At 47.8% G+C, this 21374-nt stretch overlaps 1 protein-coding gene across 3 annotated transcripts in view; it reads right to left on the reverse strand.

Annotated features, from left to right (window-relative positions):
* Positions 1–21374, reverse strand: part of MCTP1 (multiple C2 and transmembrane domain containing 1) — a 1810807-nt gene that overhangs the window by 55817 nt on the left and 1733616 nt on the right. For all 3 annotated transcript variants that reach the window (XM_063964020.1, XM_063964019.1, XM_063964022.1), the window contains one exon: positions 5379–5488. In XM_063964020.1, the coding sequence (XP_063820090.1) occupies positions 5379–5488 (110 nt within the window). The remainder of the gene's footprint in view (positions 1–5378; positions 5489–21374) is intronic.

The following is a 21374-nucleotide window of genomic DNA, read 5'->3' on the forward strand; positions in this document are numbered from 1 at the left end:
CTCCCCTGTTTCGACCTAGGGGCCGGAACACTTGTAGCCCCCAAACAGAAGATGCGAGACAATGCATCTGCGTTGGCCAATTGTGTTCCCGGTCTATGTTCGACAGTAAACTTAAAGTCCTGCAACGCTAGAAACCATCTAGTTACACGAGCATTCTTGCCTCTATTTACATACATCCATTTTAAAGGGGCATGGTCTGTCACTAGTCTGAATTGTCTACCCAAGAGGTAATATCTCAAGGTATCTAGTGCCCACTTAATGGCCAAAGCCTCCTTTTCCACAATGGCATACCTTTTTTCATGCTCATTGAGTTTCCTACTCAAATAAATGATAGGGTGTTCGTCCCCATCTCTGGTTTGGGACAGCACAGCACCTATCCCTACCTCTGAGGCATCTGTCTGTACCACAAATTCTTTTGAAAAATCTGGTGTTATCAACACCGGTTGTGAACACAAAGCCACTTTTAATGCTTGGAACGCCTTTTCTGCATCAGGGTTCCATTTCACCACATTTGACTGCTTCCCTTTGGTAAGGTCTGACAACGGCACCGCTGTGGTCGCAAAATTAGGAATAAACTGTCTATAGTACCCAGTAATTCCCAAAAAAGCCCTTACCTGTTTTTTATTCACTGGACGAGGCCAGTTTTGAATAGCATCAACTTTATTCAATTGGGGCCTAATCAGACCTCTGCCTATGGTGAAGCCCAAGTATTTGACCTCCTCCATTGCGAGGCAGCACTTCTTTGGGTTAGCAGTTAACCCTGCCTCTCTGATTGAGTCCAGTACTGCTTGTACTTTAACCAAATGGGACCCCCAGTCTGTACTGTGAATTACCACATCATCCAAATAGGCAGCTGCATATTTTCTATGGGGCCTCAAAATTTTATCCATCGCCCGTTGAAAGGTTGCTGGAGCCCCATGCAACCCAAAGGGTAACATCTTATACTGGTACAGCCCCTCCGGAACCGAAAAGGCTGTTTTTTCTTTGGCGCTATCAGATAAAGGTATTTGCCAGTAACCTTTGGTCAGGTCCAATGTGGTGAGAAACCTGGCTGTTCCCAGTCTTTCTACAAGCTCATCCACACGGGGCATGGGGTATGCGTCAAACTTGGACACCTCATTTAACTTACGAAAGTCATTACAGAAGCGTATGCTACCGTCGGGCTTCGGGATGAGCACTATGGGACTGGACCACTCACTGTTAGACTCCTCTATGACTCCAAGTTCTAACATGGTTTTAACTTCCTTAGAAATAGCTTCTCGCTGAGCTTCAGGAATCCTATATGGCTTTAAATGAACCCTGACCCCTGGTTCTGTGACAATGTCATGTTTTATTATGGTCGTTCGGCCAGGCAGCTCTGAAAATACCTCCCTATTTTGGATGAGAAATTCTTTAACCTGATTGTTCTGATCAGCTGATAATGTCTCTGACACCTTCACTGCGGGAAGCAACCGGGGTGAAGACACCGAAGGGCAAGGCTCCGCTGACAGAGACAACCTATCTTTCCAGGGTTTGATTAAGTTAACATGGTAGATCTGTTCGGGTTTTCTCTTTCCCGGCTGGTATACTTTGTAATTAACCTCATTCACTTTTTCCCTAATCTCAAATGGACCCTGCCATTTAGCTAGGAATTTGCTTTCCACAGTGGGTACCAAAACAAGAACTCTATCTCCAGGAGCAAATTCCCGTATCTTGGCACTCCGGTTATAGACCCTCTGTTGAGCACTTTGGGCCTGTTCCATGTGCTCTCTGACAACAGGTACCACGGCTGCAATCCTATCCTGCATTTGTGTTACATGCTCAATAACGCTTCTATAAGGAGTGGGCTGTCCTTCCCACGTCTCTTTGGCAATATCCAACAGCCCTCTGGGGTGTCTACCATACAACAAATCAAATGGAGAAAACCCCGTAGAGGACTGAGGTACTTCTCTGATGGCCATTAACAAGTAGGGCAACAAACAATCCCAGTTTTTCCCATCTCTCTCAACAACCTTTTTTAACATACTTTTTAATGTTTTATTAAACCTTTCCACCAACCCGTCAGTTTGGGGATGGTAGATGGACGTCCTGAGGTGAGTGACCTTAAATAACTTGCACAATTCTTTCATGATCCTTGACATAAATGGAGTACCTTGGTCAGTCAAAATTTCTTTTGGTATTCCCACTCTACTAAATACCTGCACCAGCTCCCTAGCTATCGCCTTGGTTGTGATAGTGCGTAAAGGGACAGCCTCAGGATATCGAGTGGCATAGTCCATAATTACCAGGATATACTGATGGCCCCGAGCAGACTTTAACAAGGGCCCCACGAGATCCATGGCTATTCTGTCAAACGGGACCTCTATAATAGGCATGGGAACTAGTGGGCTCCTGAAATGGGGTCTAGGGGCATGATACTGGCATTCAGGACAGGAAGAACAATATTCAGACACTTCTTTATAAACCCCTGGCCAAAAGAACCTTTGTAAAACTCTTTCAGTGGTTTTTTCTGCCCCTAAATGTCCTGCGGTAACGTGACTATGAGCTAAATCTAGTACCGTTCTCCGATAAGGCTGGGGAACTACCAGCTGTTCCACCACATCCTCACCCCTTTTGACAACGTGGTACAAGAGCTCATTACAGATGGCCATGTGGGGATACGTAACCCTGTCACCTGGTACCACAGGTTCCCCATTAACAATCTTAACATTCTCTCTAGCCTTTATTAAGGTAGGATCCTTTAACTGTTCAGACGCAAACAGATCCTTCTTTACCTCCAGGTCAGGCACGCTTTCAGTTCTAACTACTATGTCTCTGTTCCCGGCAAGAGGGTCCTCACTGGACTCCCCATCTGTCACTTCCCCAGCCAAACTAGCAAAAGGCAAAGGGCCAGAAAGTTCCGAAGACCCACGTACATCCATAAAATCACCGGTATTATCAACTGGCTTTTTACTTCTCACATCTGTTGATAACCGTGATTCCCACAGTTTCCAAAAATGAGGAAAATCCCTCCCTATTATGGCCTCATGCACCAAGGTAGGGACCAGTCCCACTTTAACCATTGCTGACCCACAACAAGTTTCTATATTCACCTCAGCAGTGGCATAATGTTGGGTATCCCCATGTATGCAAGTTACCCCAATAGGTATTTGCTGGACCTTTAAGGGGTTCACTAACCCAGCTTTCACGAGGGTAACTAAACTTCCTGAATCTAGCAAGGCCTCTACCCGGTTACCTTCTAAGAACACATCACACATTTGTTTTTCCAGCTCAGGTGAAGGTACCACAGTACAAGCTAACCTAGCAAAGAAAGACATTCTGCGACATTCAAAGGCAGCATCACATTGCATGGGTTCTTGCGTGACTGGGCAATTGGCAATAACATGACCTGGCATACCACACCTAAAACATTTAACCACACGATTATCAACCCATTTGGGCAGCATAGACCGTTCTAGCCCCATTGGCCTGTTTCCAGGGCCAGTGTTTACAGTCTCTCCAGCCTTGCGTTCTCTTAACCGCCCAGCAACGTTTTCCCACGGAACAGTCTTACCAGTCTTTACTGAAGGGTGCTGTCGAGGACCTATGGGTTGCTGGGTGGTCATCAGTAGTTCCTCTGCTGCCAAATACCTCTCTACCATGTCCACTAACTGGTCAGCAGTACCCGGGTTTCCATGGCTCACCCACTTGCGCAGGACCATGGGCAAAGATCTCAAGTAGCGGTCCATGACGACTCTTTCCACCATCTGGGGACCAGTTAATGTCTCTGGCTGCAGCCATTTTTTTGTTAGCTGAATAAGGTCGTGCATCTGGGAGCGCGGAGGCTTCTCCATGGCGTACAGCCAACGGTGCACCCGTTGCGCTCGTACTGACAGCGTGACTCCCAGGCGGGTCAGGATCTCAGTCTTTAGTTTATCATAGTCCCGAGCCTCAGCAGGGCTTAAATCAAAGTAAGCTTTTTGGGGCTCACCTGACAGGAAAGGTGCCAGCAGACTGGCCCACTGTGCTTTCGGCCAGTTCTCACGCTCGGCAGTCCTTTCAAACGTGGTCAGATAGGCCTCCACATCATCAGCCTCTGTCATTTTCTGCAGGAAGTGACTGGCTCGTATAGAACTAGAGCTGGTTGGAGCACTGACGGCCACATCTCCAACCCGAGCTGCAAGTCTCTGCACCACTTCTGTTAAGGCCTCTCTATCCTGACGCTGTTGCCTGTAAAGTTCATCAACAACTGCCTGCTGTTGTCTCTTATTTTCCTCCATTGCCACCTGCTGTAGTCTCCAATTTTCCTCCATTGCCACCTGCTGCTGTCGGTTGGCCTCCTGCTGAGCCGCTGTAGCTTGCAGCAAGGCTTTAAGCAGATCCTCCATGTCAACAGATTTTTCAGGCGGCTTTGCAGCTGCTTTCACCCAGGACATATATCAAACCCTCAGGGGTGAGTCTCAGTAACTTCACACTGGGCTGTATCTGCATAAACCACCGTTTTCTGCAGGCCTCACAAAGCTGCTGCTTTCACTTATGCGCAGAACGGCCTGCTCGCATTCTCCACCAAGTTGTAACACTGTAGGGGTGCAAGGTGCCTTTTCCTGGGGAATATGGCAGCCCGCAGCAGCTGAGGAACAACACAAGTCCAGTTTCTGGTACAACCGACCCCGGCCAGTTTTATTGAAACAGAAAATAAAACAAACCCCAAAATAAAAATACCTTGCCTGTCCGGCACTAACTAAACATAAGATGTTCCTAACTGTCACTAAACAAAACACAGAGTTCTTCAGTACATACTGTATAGCTTACTTGCATCAGAAAGCGTGTCTCTCACACACAGATCCTGCAGCCTTCCCAGGCAGTCTGCCCATACTAATCAGGTTAGAAGCACTATATCACTCTTACACAGCTGAAACCCTGATTAGCCCTCTGTGAGGCCAAAGACCCGAACTGGGCCCAATGTCTAGAACTCGCCTTATCTCTCTCTCAGAGCCTTTTCCCAGCTTTTACAGCAAACTGAAAAGGTTCAGACAAAACAAAAAGCATTTTTCCTAGAAGTTAACATTTTCTAAAACATGTAAGACAAGAACCTGGGACAAATATACCTGCCCTCAAACACTATCCCAGTGTTCTTGTCACAATATATATATATATATATATATATATATACATACATATATTTATCTATATATAGCGAGGGGGGGCACCAACATTTATCTTGCCTCCGGGCATCTGGGACAAACTTAAGCCACTGGTCACTGTAATGTGATGTTGTGTTTACCCTGTATTGTTCTAATGTGTGCTGTATATACGGCGCAGCGAACCACTTGTTGCGGCTCATAAATAACATTTAATAACAATAATACATGCATTTATATGTACAGTGATGATAGTATAGTCAATATCTTGATACTCACTTCTTTATCCTCTCACCGATGGAGGCTACTTCATCAAGGACACTTTGGACACTGACGCATACCTCCTGGATGGCATACAACTTATTCATAAATCCTTTCTTCTCACTGTCCTAGAGGAAAGTCCAAATGAAGCTTATTTGTCAAACTACTTTACATATTCCTTACAGCAGCACAGCACATGAGGTCAATTTCATTTAAGAACATTCAACCCATTTCTTCAATAATTCTGCATAGTCCCTATTTTATGGTTCTTGGACCTGGACAGAGGTGTGGCCTGTGGCAAAGTAGATGTGGCTTTATGTAAATATGGGTGGGTGGGTGAGTGCTGGTGTGACTATATCACTGGCAGTTACTATCAAACAGGTAAAGTAACACTACAGTTTCTGCTTATTCTCAAAACATGAGCTGACGGGTCACTTCAGTAGAAGCTAGAGATGAGCAGGTTCAGTTTCCTGAGAACCGAACCCCCCCCCCCGAACTTCACGCTCTGAGTCCAGATCAGAGTCCGGCTTGGATTTTCCCGCCAGACTCGGAAACCAGAATGAGGCAAAACGTCATCATCCCGCTGTCAGATTCTCACAGGTTTTGGATTCCATATAAGGAGCCGCGCGTCACCATCATTTTCACTCCAGTCCTGGAGAGTGTAGCGAGAGGACGTGTCTCCTCAGTGTCTGTGCAGGAAAGTGGCATGGCGCGTGGGGTGGTGACCTGCTCTTTTGTATCATTCCAGTGGTGCTGTCTTGTGCTGCATCAGTCCAATGTTGGTGTCTTGTGCTACATCAGTCCAGTCACAGTGGTGGTGTCCTGTGCTGCTGTAAGTCCAGTGTGGCTGTATAAGTCCAGTCCAGTGGTGCTGTCTTGTGCTGCATCAGTCCAGTGGTGGTGTCCTGTGCTGCCATAAGTGCAGTGCTGCTGTATAAGTCCAGTCCAGTGGTGCTGTCTTATGCTGCATCAGTCCAGTCACTCCAGTGGTGGTGTCCTGTGCTGCCATAAGTCCAGTGATGCTGCTGTATAAGTCCAGTCCAGTGGTGCTGCTATATAAGTCCAGTCCAGTGGTGCTGTATTGTGCTGCCATAAGTCCAGTGGTTGTGTTCTGTGCAGCCATAAGTCCAGTGGTTCTGCCGTATAATTCCAGTCCAGTGGTGCTGCCATATAAGTCCAGCAGTACTGCCGTATAAGTCCAGTCCAAAGGTGCTGCCGTATAAGTCCAGGGGTACTGCCGTATAAGTCCAGTGGTGCTGTCTTGTGCTGCATCAGTCCAGTGGTGGTCTTGTGCTGCATCAGTCCAGTCACTCCAGTGGTGGTGTCCTGTGCTACCATAAGTCCAGTGGTGGTGTCCTGTGCTGCCATAAGTCCAGTGCTGCTGTGTAAGTCCAGTCCAGTGGTGCTGTCTTGCGCTGCATCAGTCCAGTGGTAGTGTCCTGTGCTGTCATAAGTCCAGTGGTGCTATTGTATAAGTCTAGTCCAGTGGTGCTGCCGTATAAGTCCAGTCTAGTGGTGCTGCCGTATAAGTCCAGTCTAGTGGTGCTGCCATATAAGTCCAGCAGTACTGCCGTATAAGTCCAGTCCAGTGGTGCTGCTGAATAAGTCCAGCGGGACTGCCATATAAGTCCAGGGGTACTGCCGTATAAGTCCAGGGGTACTGCCGTATAAGTCCAGCGGTACTGCCGTATAAGTCCAGCGGTATTGCCGTATAAGTCCAGGGATACTGCCGTATAACTCTAGGGGTACTGCTGTATAACTCCAGCGGTACTGCCGCATAAGTCCAGTGGTGCTGTCCTGTGCTGTATATTATTTACTCCAAATAAAGGGGTTATTAATATTTAATCCAAATAATTTTGACATGGTTTGCCTTGTGTGGTGTAGGGGTACGCTCTCCCATGCTGCATATTATTATAACTCCAAATAAAACGGTTATTCTCCAAACAATTTTTACAGGCTTTGCTGTGTCTGTGTGGTTTAGGGGGATGCTCTCCTGTGCTGCTGTATAAATCCAGTCCAGTGGTTCTGCCGTATAAGTCCAGTCCTGTGGTGCTGCCATATAAGTCCAGCAGTACTGCCGTATAAGTCCAGCGGAACTGCCGTATAAGTCCAGTCCAGGGGTACTGCCGTATAAGTCCAGCAGTGCTGCCGTATAACTCCAGCAGTACTGCTGTATAAGTCCAGTGGTGCTGTCTTGTGCTGCATCAGTCCAGTGGTGAAGTCTTGTGCTGCATCAGTCCAATCACTCCAATGGTGGTGCTGCCATAAGTCCAGAGGTGCTGCTGTATAAGTCCAGTCCAGTGCTCTGCCGTATAAATCCAGTCCAGTGGTGCTGCTGTATAAGTCCAGTCCAGTGGTGCTGCCGTATAAGTCCAGTCCAGTGCTGCTGCTGTATAAGTCCAGCAGTAGTGCCGCATAAGTCCAGCAGTACTGCCATATAAGTCCAGTCCAGTGGTGCTGCCATATAAGTCCAGCGGTACTGCCGTATAAGTCCAGCGGTACTGCCGTATAAGTCCAGTGGTACTGCCGTATAAGTCCAGCGGTACTGCTGTATAACTCCAGCGGTACTGCCGTATAAGTCCAGTGGTGCTGTCTTGTGCTGCATCAGTCCAGTGGTGGTGTCTTGTGCTGCATCGGTCCAGTCACTCCAGTGGTGGTGTCCTGTGCTACCATAAGTCCAGTGGTGGTGTCCTGTGCTGCCATAAATCCAGTGCTGCTGTGTAAGTCCAGTCCAGTGGTGCTGTCTTGTGCTGCATCAGTCCAGTGGTGGTGTTCTGTGCTGCAATAAGTCCAGTGGTGCTATTGTATAAGTCTAGTCCAGTGGTGCTGCCGTATAAGTCCAGTCCAGTGGTGCTGCCATATAAATCCAGTCCTGTGGTGCTGCCATATAAGTCCAGCAGTACTGCCGTATAAGTCCAGCGGTACTGCCGTATAAGTCCAGTCCAGTGGTGCTGCTGTATAAGTCCAGTCCAGTGGTGCTGCTGTATAAGTCCAGCGGTACTGCCATATAAGTCCAGCGGGACTGCCATATAAGTCCAGGGGTACTACCTTATAAGTCCAGCAGTACTGCCATATAAGTCCAGCGGTACTGCCGTATAAGTCCAGTCCAGTGGTGCTGCTGTATAAGTCCAGTCCAGTGGTGCTGCTGTATAAATCCAGCGGGACTGCCATATAAGTCCAGGGGTACTACCGTATAACTCCAGCGGTACTGCCGTATAAGTCCAGCGGTACTGCTGTATAAGTCCAGGGGTATTGCCGTATAAGTCCAGGGATACTGCCGTATAACTCTAGTGGTACTGCCGTATAACTTCAGCGGTACTGCCGCATAAGTCCAGTGGTGCTGTCATGTGCTGTATATTATTTACTCCAAATAAAGGGGTTATTAATATTTAATCCAAATAATTTTGACATGGTTTGCCTTGTGTGGTGTAGGGGTACGCTCTCCCATGCTGCATATTATTATAACTCCAAATAAAACGGTTATTCTCCAAACAATTTTTACAGGCTTTGCTGTGTCTGTGTGGTTTAGGGGGATGCTCTCCTGTGCTGCTGTATAAATCCAGTCCAGTGGTTCTGCCGTATAAGTCCAGTTCTGTGGTGCTGCCATATAAGTCCAGCAGTACTGCCGTATAAGTCCAGCGGAACTGCCGTATAAGTCCAGTCCAGGGGTACTGCCGTATGAGTCCAGCAGTGCTGCCGTATAACTCCAGCAGTACTGCTGTATAAGTCCAGTGGTGCTGTCTTGTGCTGCATCAGTCCAGTGGTGAAGTCTTGTGCTGCATCAGTCCAATCACTCCAATGGTGGTGCTGCCATAAGTCCAGAGGTGCTGCTGTATAAGTCCAGTCCAGTGCTCTGCCGTATAAATCCAGTCCAGTGGTGCTGCTGTATAAGTCCAGTCCAGTGGTGCTGCCGTATAAGTCCAGTCCAGTGCTGCTGCTGTATAAGTCCAGCAGTAGTGCCGCATAAGTCCAGCAGTACTGCCATATAAGTCCAGTCCAGTGGTGCTGCCATATAAGTCCAGGGGTACTGCCGTATAAGTCCAGGGGTACTGCCGTATAAGTCCAGCGGTACTGCCATATAAGTCCAACGGAACTGCCGTATAAGTCCAGTGGTACTGCCGTATAACTCCAGCGGTACTGCCGTATAAGTCCAGTGGTGCTGTCTTGTGCTGCATCAGTCCAGTGGTGATGTCTTGTGCTGCATCGGTCCAGTCACTCCAGTGGTGGTGTCCTGTGCTACCATAAGTCCAGTGGTGGTGTCCTGTGCTGCCATAAATCCAGTGCTGCTGTGTAAGTCCAGTCCAGTGGTGCTGTCTTGTGCTGCATCAGTCCAGTGGTGGTGTTCTGTGCTGCAATAAGTCCAGTGGTGCTATTGTATAAGTCTAGTCCAGTGGTGCTGCCGTATAAGTCCAGTCTAGTGGTGCTGCCGTATAAGTCCAGCAGTACTGCCGTATAAGTCCAGCGGTACTGCCGTATAAGTCCAGTCCAGTGGTGCTGCTGTATAAGTCCAGTCCAGTGGTGCTGCTGTATAAGTCCAGCGGGACTGCCATATAAGTCCAGGGGTACTACCGTATAACTCCAGCGGTACTGCCGTATAAGTCCAGCGGTACTGCCGTATAAGTCCAGCGGTACTGCTGTATAAGTCCAGGGGTACTGCCGTATAACTCCAGGGGTACTGCCGTATAACTCCAGCGGTACTGCCGTATAAATCCAGTGGTGCTGTCCTGTGCTGTATATTATTTACTCCAAATAAAGGGGTTATTAATATTTAATCCAAATAATTTTGACAGGGTTTGCCTTGTGTGGTGTAGCGGTACGCTGTCCCATGCTGCATATTATTATAACTCCAAATAAAAGGGTTATTCTCCAAACAATTTTTACAGGCTTTGCTGTGTGTGTGGGGTTTAGGGGTACGCTCTCCTGTGCTGCATATTACTATAATAACTTCAAATAAAAGGGTTATTATTATCCAAATAATTTTTACAGAGTTTGCCCTGTGTGGTGTAGGGGTACGCTCTCCTGTGCCGCATATTGTTATATAACTCTAGAAAAATAATTGAGAACAAAAATTTAGAGGATAAAAAAGGGAAAGATCAAGAACCACTTCCTCCTAGTGCTGAAGCTACTGCCACTAGTCATAGATGATGAAATGCCATCAACGTCGTCTGCCAAGGCCAATGCCCAATGTCATAGTAGAGGGCATGTAAAATCCAAAAAGCCAAAGTTCAGTAAAATGACCCAAAAAAATGTATTTAAATCGTCTGAGGAGAAACGTAAGCTTGCCAATATGCCATTTATGACACGGAGTGGCAAGGAACGTCTAAGGCCCTGGCCTATGTTCATGACTAGTGGTTCAGCTTCACATGATGATGGAAGCCCCCATCCTCCCGCTAGAAAAATGAAAAGAGTTAAGATGGCAAAAGCACAGAAAAGAACTGTGCATTCTATGATGGTATCACAAATCCCCAAGGACAGTCCAAGTGTGTCGGCGGTTGCGATGCCTGACCTTCCCAACACTGGACGGGAAGAAGTGGCTCCTTCCACCATTTGCACGCCCTCTGCAAGTGCTGGAAGGAGCACCCACAGTCCAGTTTCTGATATTTAAATTGAAGATGTCACTGTTGAAGTACACCTGGATGAGGATATGGGTGTTGCTGGAGCTGTGGAGGAAGTTGATGAGGAGGATTCTGATGGTGATGTGGTTTGTTTAAATCAGACACCAGGGAAGACAGTTGTTGTCCGTGGGATGAATAAGCCCATTGTGATGCCTGGGCAAAATACCAAAAAAGCCACCTCTTCGGTGTGGAATTATTTCTCCATAAATCCGGACAACAGGTGTCAAGCCGTGTGTTGCCTTTGTCAATCTGTAATAAGTAAGGGTAAGGACGTTGACCACCTAGGAACATCCTCCCTTATATGTCACCTGCAGCGCATTCATCAGAAGTCATTGTCAAGTTCAGAAACTTTGGGTAAGAGCGTAAGCAGTCCACTGACACCTAAATCCCTTCTTCCTCTTGTACCCAAGCTCCTGCAAGCCACAACCAACTCCCTCAACGTTAATTTCCTCCTCCATCAGGAACTTCAGTAGTCCTGCAGGCCATGTCACTGGCATGACTGATGAGTCCTCTCCTAACGGGGATTCCTCCAGAGGATCCTTGAGTGGTACGCCTACTGCAGCTCCCGCTGCTGTTGTTGCTGCTGGGAGTTGATCGTCATCCCAGAGGGGAAGTCGCAAGACCACTTGTACTACTTCAACTAAGCAATTGACTGTCCAACAGTCCTTTGCGAGGAAGATTAAATATGACAGCAGTCATCCTGTTGCAAAGTGGATAACTGAGGCCTTGACACTTATGTTGGTGTTAGACGTGCATTCGGTATCCGCCATTAGTGCAGTGGGATTTAGACAATTGATGGAGGTAGTGCGTCCCCGGTACCAAATCCCATCAATATTCCACTTCACTAAGCAGGCAATACCAAGAATGTACGGAGACGTCAGAAAAAGTGTCCTCAGTGTCCTAAAAAATGCAGTTGTACCCACTGTCCACTTAACCACGGACATTTGGACAAGTGGAACAGGGCAGACTAAGGACTATATGACTGTGACAGCCCACTGGGTAGATGTATTGCTTCCCGCAGCAACAACAGCAGTAGCAGCATCTCGCAAATGCCATCTCATTCCTAGGCAGGCTACGCTATGTATCACCGCTTTCCGTAAGAGGCACACCGCTGACAACCTCTTTGGAAACTAAGGAACATCATCGCACAATGGCTTACCCCACTTAGACTCTCCCTGGGATTTGTGATATCGGACAACGCCACCAATATTGGTCGTGCATTACATCTGGGAAAATTCCAGCACGTCCCATGTTTTGCACATACAAATAATTTGGTGGTGCAGAAGTTTTTGAGAAATGACAGGGGCGTGCAGGAGACGCTGCCGGTGGCCCGAAAAATTTCAGGACACTTTCTTCATTCAGCAACTGCGTGCCGAGGACTGGAGAACAATTCCATCTTGTACCTCTTTTTTTCTTTGCCTTATGTATTTTTTGTGGCCTAGTTTTTCAAACTGCCATCCTGTCTGCCACTGCAGTGCCACTCCTAGTTGGGCCAGGTGTTTGTGCCGCACACTTGTGTCGCTTAGCTTAGTCACCCAGCGACCTCGGTGCACCTCTTTTTTTCTTTGTATGATGTGCTCTTTGGGGCCTATTTTTTAAAACTGCCATCCTGTCTGCGACTGCAGTGCCACTCCTAGATGGGCCAGGTGTTTGTGCCGCCCACTTGTGTCGCTTAGCTTAGTCATCCAGCGACCTCAGTGCAACCTTTAGGATTAAAAACAATATTGTGAGGTGTGAGGTGTTCAGTATAGACTGGAAATGAGTGGAAATGAATGTTATTGAGGTTAATAATACCGTAGGAGCAAAATTACCCCCAAATTCTGTGATTTTAGCAGTTTTTATGTTTTTTTCAAAAACCATCCGAATTCAAAACCAAATCCGGAAGGGTGGTTTTGGCAAAACCAATCCAGATCCAAAACACGAGCGGGGATCCAGATCCAAAACCAAAACATGAAAAGTGCCCGCAGCACATCTCTAATAGAATCTGTGTAGAATGGCCTTCACTTCCAAAACAGCTTTAAGTTCAATTACAGTTAGTACACATCTTTCATACTACCAGCATCAAGCCCTAAAAGTTTCCATGCACCTTTATGCAAGACTTGTTAGGCTGAATAAAAAGATAATTGGAAATCTTCATTGTTTCAGCACGAGGCTCAAGGCAATGGCAAGCTGGCAGAGAGTCTAGTCTTCCTATGGTGTAATTCTGTTGTGTCTAGTACACAATATAGAGAGACAGATTATGGCGTGAGAGCACAAGGAACATATATATAACTATCCGCATTTTTAAATTAAGTGGAGCCCTGTTTAATGCATTAAAAATATTTTAGAAAAATACTTTTTCCTTTTACCTTACTTCTTCATTAGAAAACCGAGAGCCATTATACTGGGTGGTATTCATGTGACCGGCGGTCGGGAGACCGACAGTCACATTACCTCCTCCACCATCCCGACCCCTCACTATCCCGATGGTCGGCATGTCGACCAACAGGGACTAATTCCACTCGTGGGTGTCCACGACACCCACTGAGTGGGAATAGAACCCGTGGCGACCTTAGGTCGCCACCGAGCCTGCAGCGTGGCGAGCGCAGCGAGCCCGCAAGGGGCTTGCTGCATTCGCCCCTCCCCGCCGGGATCCCGGCGTCGGTATGCTGCCGGGATCCCGGCGAGTCGGTAAGCTGACCGGCGGCCATACTACACCCGTTATACTGCTACAGCATAAAGTTATACTTGGTTGAGAACTGTTTACTGCTAAGTCCAAGGCACCACTAACTTATCTCGCTGGACCCCGGAGGAATACAAGCCCTGTCATGTCATGCTTCCTCAAAGTGATTAAGATTTTTAATTCTAAACACTGCATTTATTTTTAATAAATATCAATTACCAAGGGACATTCCCAGAGTTTTGCCCAGTGGTGGATTTTGCCTGTGGACTGCAGGACTGCGGCCCCTCCAGGTAAAATCCACCAGCGTCAGTGAAGCCAGATGCAGTCTGTGAGGATAGGCAGTCCACAGGATAGGCAGTCCCATTGGAAGGTGTATCCTCCCTCCAGGCTGCGATAAGCAGAGAGCTGGCTTCATGTTGGAAGCCACTCCCTGCCTCATCATGAGCCCTAGCCGGCTTCTATGGGCTGCAGCTGATGCAGCCCATAGAAGCCAGGGGTCATAGGCGTGCACACGGGGGGTTCCTCGTGCACACAGGCACCCCCTATTCATGTCCGGCCCCCACCTCACATGTCAATCGATTCTCCCTGTGCCCGAGCCCGTCCATTCTAAATTTGGTGTTGGCCACCAGCCAATCAGACCGGCAGCGGCGGCTCTTGATTGGCTGCCGTACCTTGATAGGCTGACGGCCGGCGTGGGATTTAGGAGACGCTTGCTACTCTGCACTCTCCAGCAAGCCAGCAACAGCAGCGGCGGTGAGCACTACTGGAGGGATTATCTGTATCTGGCACCTCTGGAGGGAAATTACCTGTATCTGGCACCTCTGGGGGGGATTATCTGTTTCTGGCACCTATGGGGGGATTAATTTATCTGGCACCGCTGGGGGCATACTGTGTTGCGTAATGTGAATTTCTGCTCATACCGTGTTTCTTAATGTGAATTTCAGCTTAAACCATGTGGCGTAATGTGAATTTCTGCTCATACCATGTGGCGTAATGTGAATTTCTGCTCATACAATGAGGCGTAATGTGAATTTGTGCTCATACCATGAGGCGTAATGTGAATTTCTGCTCATACCATGTGGCGTAATGTGAATTTCTGCTCATACCGTGTGGCGTCATGTGAATTTCTGCTCCTATTGTGTGGGGTAATGTGAATCTCTGCTCATACCGTGTGTAGTGATGTGCACCGGAAATTTTTCGGGTTTTGTGTTTTGGTTTTGGATTTGGTTCCACGGCCATGTTTTGGATTCGGACGTGTTTTTGCAAAACCTCCCTGGAAATTTTTTGTCGGATTCGGGTGTGGTTTGGATTCGGGTGTTTTTTTACAAAACCCCCTCAAAAACAGCTTAAATCATAGAATTTGGGGGTCATTTTGATCCCATAGTATTATTAACCTCAATAACCATAATTTCCACTCATTTCCAGTCTATTCTGAACACCTCACAATATTATTTTTAGTCCTAAAATTTGCACCGAGGTCGCTGGATGGCTAAGCTAAGCGACCCAAGTGGCCGACACAAACACCTGGCCCATCTAGGAGTGGCACTGCAGTGTCAGACAGGATGGCAGATTTAAAAAATAGTCCCCATACAGCACATGATGCAAAGAAAAAAAGAGGTGCAATGAGGTAGCTGTGTGACTAAGCTAAGCGACCCTAGTGGCCGACACAAACACCTGGCCCATCTAGGAGTGGCACTGCAGTGTCAGACAGGATGGCAGATTTAAAAAATAGTCCCCAAACAGCACATGATGCAAAGAAAAAGAGGTGCACCAAGGTCGCTGGATGGCTAAGTTAAGCGACCCAAGTGGCCGTCAAAAACACCTGGCCCATCTAGGAGTGGCATTGCAGTGTCAGACAGGATGGCAGATTTAAAAAATAGTCCCCAAACAGCACATGATGCAAAGAAAAAAAGAGGTGCAATGAGGTAGCTGTGTGGCTAAGCTAAGCGACCCAAGTGGCCGACACAAACACCTGGCCCATCTAGGAGTCGCACTGCAGTTTTCTAGCAAGAGGATGAGTGCTTCCATCCTCATGTGAATCTCAACCACTAGCCACGAACATAGGCCAGGGCCTCAGCCGTTCCTTGCCACTCCGTGTCGTAAATGGCATATTGGCAAGTTTACGCTTCTCATCAGACGCTTTTAATTTTGATTTTTGGGTCATTTTACTGAACTTTTGTAGTATACTTGACGACACAGAGGTAGAGCAATGGACTACTGTATCGTACTGCTATATATATACTGGTGGTCACAGCAACATTCTGCACTGTCCCCTCCTACTATATACTGCGCGCAACTAAAATGCAGCACAGATATGGATGCATAGTATACTTGACGACACAGAGGTAGAGCAGTGGACTACTGTACCGTACTGCTATATATATATACTGGTGGTCACAGCAACATTCTGCACTGTCCCCTCCTACTATATACTGCGCACAACTAAAATGCAGCACAGGTATGGATGCATAGTATACTTGACGACACAGAGGTAGAGCAGTGGACTACTGTACCGTACTGCTATATATATACTGGTGGTCACAGCAACATTCTGCAGTGTCCTACTATATACTACAATGCAGCACAGATATGGAGCGTTTTTCAGGCAGAGAACGTAGATATTTTCAGCACACTGAGCACAGATATTTGCAAGCACATTGAGCACAGATATTTGCAGCACACTGAGCAGATATTTGCAGCACACTGAACACAAACTGAGAGAACGCAGCCACGTCCTCTCGCTATCATCTCCAAAGCACGAGTGAAAATGGCGGCGACGCGCGGCTCCTTATAAAGAATACGATTCTCGCGAGAATCCGACAGCGGGATGATGACGTTCGGGCTCGCTTGGGTTAACCGAGCAAGGCGGGAAGATTCGAGTCTGCCTCGGAACCGTGTAAAATGGGTGAAGTTCGGGGGGTTCTGATCCCGAGGAACTGAACCCACTCATCACTAACCGTGTGGCGTAATAAAGTTTAATATTTACATATGTGCCATAAGAGCCACATCTGCCTCTTTTGTCACAAATGTCCTCATGCTCACTAGCTACTGACAGTAGTGCCCCTTATTCACATTACCCCACACAGTAGGAGCAGAAATTCACATTTCTGTTATATTAAAACTGAAATGTTCGGCTCCCTAAATCTCCCATACCCTTACTTTACAGATTGGCCCACTCAAAAACAGGGTATAGATGTTGGGAGGGGCGGGGGGCAGGGGGGTGCTAGGGGCGGTGTGTGTGTGTGGTGGGACTGCATATGCACCCCTGCCCACCACTCGCTAGTTCCGCCCTGGGTCAGGGATAGGTTGGGGAAGTGTAAGCAGCGATAGGGTGCAGTGGCAGCTAGGGCACAGGGTTAAGCCCGAGCAGGCAGACAGTACCGGCTGGTTTCATTTTATTTCTCAGGGGTGTATTATATCTACGTTATCATTAGGAACTTGAGATAAATTAGATTAAGCTATGTGATTTTACTGAGAGAATGTAAAATAGTGCTAGACACGCCTAAAAGGCTGTTCTAGACACATTTCTCCTGCGGTGCACCTCCTAATAAAATTAGCTGCGCACGCCTATGCCACCGCTTGTACACATGCGCAGGTCCTGATGCCTGCCAGATTTATTGTGTAGGCGCTGGGACGGGAACGGCGGCTCTCTCACCTCTCTCTCTCCTACATGGGCAGCGGTAAGCCCCCTGCCCACCAAAGGTAGGAGCCGACGCTAGTTTTGACTATAAGAAGGATTAGAATAATACAAAGAAGATATTTCTAATATATTCTTCTGGTTTATACTGGAGTATAACAGGATGCACATGGCCAGTTCATGAAGTCCAAAGTACAATGTACTGTATGTCATAATTCCAACATATACAGGGCCAGCAATCACAGAACGCCATTAGATGTGGCAATAGGTACATCCTGCCTGAGCTGAATGCTTCATATCAGATGTGGCACCAATCCAGAGCATTGGAGCAAGTCTGGGGGAGCGGCAGAAGAACCTAGAAACTGCCCTGGAAATATATGTACACATCATTGGCATATTTATAATGGGTGCAGTGTGCGCAGTGCACATGGGGTCCGGGGGGACCCACACCATACATACTGTACCCATTTTTTTCAACACTTACCCTCCGGAGTCCCGCGTTGGCAGCAGTAGGCAGTAGCGCTGCAGAAATCACCAGGAAAATGGTGCAGTGGTCAGTATCCCAGGGTTTTAGAAAATCACAGGGAAAATGACCACCACACCATTTTCCCAGAGACCTGCGCATGCACAGTAGACTCTGGGACAGCGCTAGGGTCGCCTAACATGTGCAGAGATAGTTAGATTTGGATGGGTTATATTGTTTCTGTGCAGGGTAAATACTAGAGATGAGCGCCGGAAATTTTTCGGGTTTTGTGTTTTGGTTTTGGGTTCGGTTCCGCGGCCGTGTTTTGGGTTCGACCGCGTTTTGGCAAAACCTCACCGAATTTTTTTTGTCGGATTCGGGTGTGTTTTGGATTCGGGTGTTTTTTTCAAAAAACCCTAAAAAACAGCTTAAATCATAGAATTTGGGGGTAATTTTGATCCCAAAGTATTATTAACCTCAAAAAACATAATTTACACTCATTTTCAGCCTATTCTGAACACATCACACCTCACAATATTATTTTTAGTCCTAAAATTTGCACCGAGGTCGCTGTGTGAGTAAGATAAGCGACCCTAGTGGCCGACACAAACACCGGGCCCATCTAGGAGTGGCACTGCAGTGTCACGCAGGATGTCCCTTCCAAAAAACCCTCCCCAAACAGCACATGACGCAAAGAAAAAAAGAGGCGCAATGAGGTAGCTGTGTGAGTAAGATTAGCGACCCTAGTGGCCGACACAAACACCGGGCCCATCTAGGAGTGGCACTGCAGTGTCACGCAGGATGTCCCTTCCAAAAAACCCTCCCCAAACAGCACATGACGCAAAGAAAAAAAGAGGCGCAATGAGGTAGCTGACTGTGTCAGAAAGATAAGCGACCCTAGTGGCCGACACAAACACCGGGCCCATCTAGGAGTGGCACTGCAGTGTCACGCAGGATGTCCCTTCCAAAAAACCCTCCCCAAACAGCACATGACGCAAAGAAAAAAAGAGGCGCAATGAGGTAGCTGACTGTGTGAGAAAGATAAGCGACCCTAGTGGCCGACACAAACACCGGGCCCATCTAGGAGTGGCACTGCAGTGTCACGCAGGATGTCCCTTCCAAAAAACCCTCCCCAAACAGCACATGACGCAAAGAAAAAAAGAGGCGCAATGAGGTAGCTGACTGTGTGAGAAAGATAAGCGACCCTAGTGGCCGACACAAACACCGGGCCCATCTAGGAGTGGCACTGCAGTGTCACGCAGGATGTCCCTTCCAAAAAACCCTCCCCAAACAGCACATGACGCAAAGAAAAAAAGAGGCGCAATGAGGTAGCTGTGTGAGAAAGATAAGCGACCCTAGTGGCCGACACAAACACCGGGCCCATCTAGGAGTGGCACTGCAGTGTCACGCAGGATGTCCCTTCCAAAAAACCCTCCCCAAACAGCACATGACGCAAAGAAAAAAAGAGGCGCAATGAGGTAGCTGTGTGAGTAAGATTAGCGACCCTAGTGGCCGACACAAACACCGGGCCCATCTAGGAGTGGCACTGCAGTGTCACGCAGGATGGCCCTTCCAAAAAACCCTCCCCAAACAGCACATGACGCAAAGAAAAAAAGAGGCGCAATGAGGTAGCTGACTGTGTGAGTAAGATTAGCGACCCTAGTGGCCGACACAAACACCGGGCACATCTAGGAGTGGCACTGCAGTGTCACGCAGGATGTCCCTTCCAAAAAACCCTCCCCAAACAGCACATGACGCAAAGAAAAAAAGAGGCGCAATGAGGTAGCTGTGTGAGTAAGATTAGCGACCCTAGTGGCCGACACAAACACCGGGCCCATCTAGGAGTGGCACTGCAGTGTCACGCAGGATGTCCCTTCCAAAAAACCCTCCCCAATCAGCACATGATGCAAAGAAAAAGAAAAGAAAAAAGAGGTGCAAGATGGAATTATCCTTGGGCCCTCCCACCCACCCTTATGTTGTATAAACAAAACAGGACATGCACACTTTAACCAACCCATCATTTCAGTGACAGGGTCTGCCACACGACTGTGACTGATATGACGGGTTGGTTTGGACCCCCCCCAAAAAAGAAGCAATTAATCTCTCCTTGCACAAACTGGCTCTACAGAGGCAAGATGTCCACCTCATCTTCACCCTCCGATATATCACCGTGTACATCCCCCTCCTCACAGATTATCAATTCGTCCCCACTGGAATCCACCATCTCAGCTCCCTGTGTACTTTGTGGAGGCAATTGCTGCTGGTCAATGTCTCCGCGGAGGAATTGATTATAATTCATTTTAATGAACATCATCTTCTCCACATTTTCTGGATGTAACCTCGTACGCCGATTGCTGACAAGGTGAGCGGCGGCACTAAACACTCTTTCGGAGTACACACTTGTGGGAGGGCAACTTAGGTAGAATAAAGCCAGTTTGTGCAAGGGCCTCCAAATTGCCTCTTTTTCCTGCCAGTATAAGTACGGACTGTGTGACGTGCCTACTTGGATGCGGTCACTCATATAATCCTCCACCATTCTATCAATGTTGAGAGAATCATATGCAGTGACAGTAGACGACATGTCCGTAATCGTTGTCAGGTCCTTCAGTCCGGACCAGATGTCAGCATCAGCAGTCGCTCCAGACTGCCCTGCATCACCGCCAGCGGGTGGGCTCGGAATTCTGAGCCTTTTCCTCGCACCCCCAGTTGCGGGAGAATGTGAAGGAGGAGATGTTGACAGGTCGCGTTCCGCTTGACTTGACAATTTTGTCACCAGCAGGTCTTTCAACCCCAGCAGACCTGTGTCTGCCGGAAAGAGAGATCCAAGGTAGGCTTTAAATCTAGGATCGAGCACGGTGGCCAAAATGTAGTGCTCTGATTTCAACAGATTGACCACCCGTGAATCCTTGTTAAGCGAATTAAGGGCTGCATCCACAAGTCCCACATGCCTAGCGGAATCGCTCCGTGTTAGCTCCTTCTTCAATGCCTCCAGCTTCTTCTGCAAAAGCCTGATGAGGGGAATGACCTGACTCAGGCTGGCAGTGTCTGAACTGACTTCACGTGTGGCAAGTTCAAAGGGCATCAGAACCTTGCACAACGTTGAAATCATTCTCCACTGCACTTGAGACAGGTGCATTCCATCTCCTATATCGTGCTCAATTGTATAGGCTTGAATGGCCTTTTGCTGCTCCTCCAACCTCTGAAGCATATAGAGGGTTGAATTCCACCTTGTTACCACTTCTTGCTTCAGATGATGGCAGGGCAGGTTCAGTAGTTTTTGGTGGTGCTCCAGTCTTCTGTACGTGGTGCCTGTACGCCGAAAGTGTCCCGCAATTTTTCTGGCCACCGACAGCATCTCTTGCACGCCCCTGTCGTTTTTTTAAAAATTCTGCACCACCAAATTCAAGGTATGTGCAAAACATGGGACGTGCTGGAATTTGCCCATATTTAATGCACACACAATATTGCTGGCGTTGTCCGATGCCACAAATCCACAGGAGAGTCCAATTGGGGTAAGCCATTCCGCGATGATCTTCCTCAGTTGCCGTAAGAGGTTTTCAGCTGTGTGCGTATTCTGGAAAGCGGTGATACAAAGCGTAGCCTGCCTAGGAAAGAGTTGGCGTTTGCGAGATGCTGC

The sequence above is a fragment of the Pseudophryne corroboree genome, chromosome 1, assembly GCF_028390025.1.
Source record: "Pseudophryne corroboree isolate aPseCor3 chromosome 1, aPseCor3.hap2, whole genome shotgun sequence".
In the NCBI taxonomy this organism is placed as follows: Eukaryota; Metazoa; Chordata; class Amphibia; order Anura; family Myobatrachidae; genus Pseudophryne; species Pseudophryne corroboree.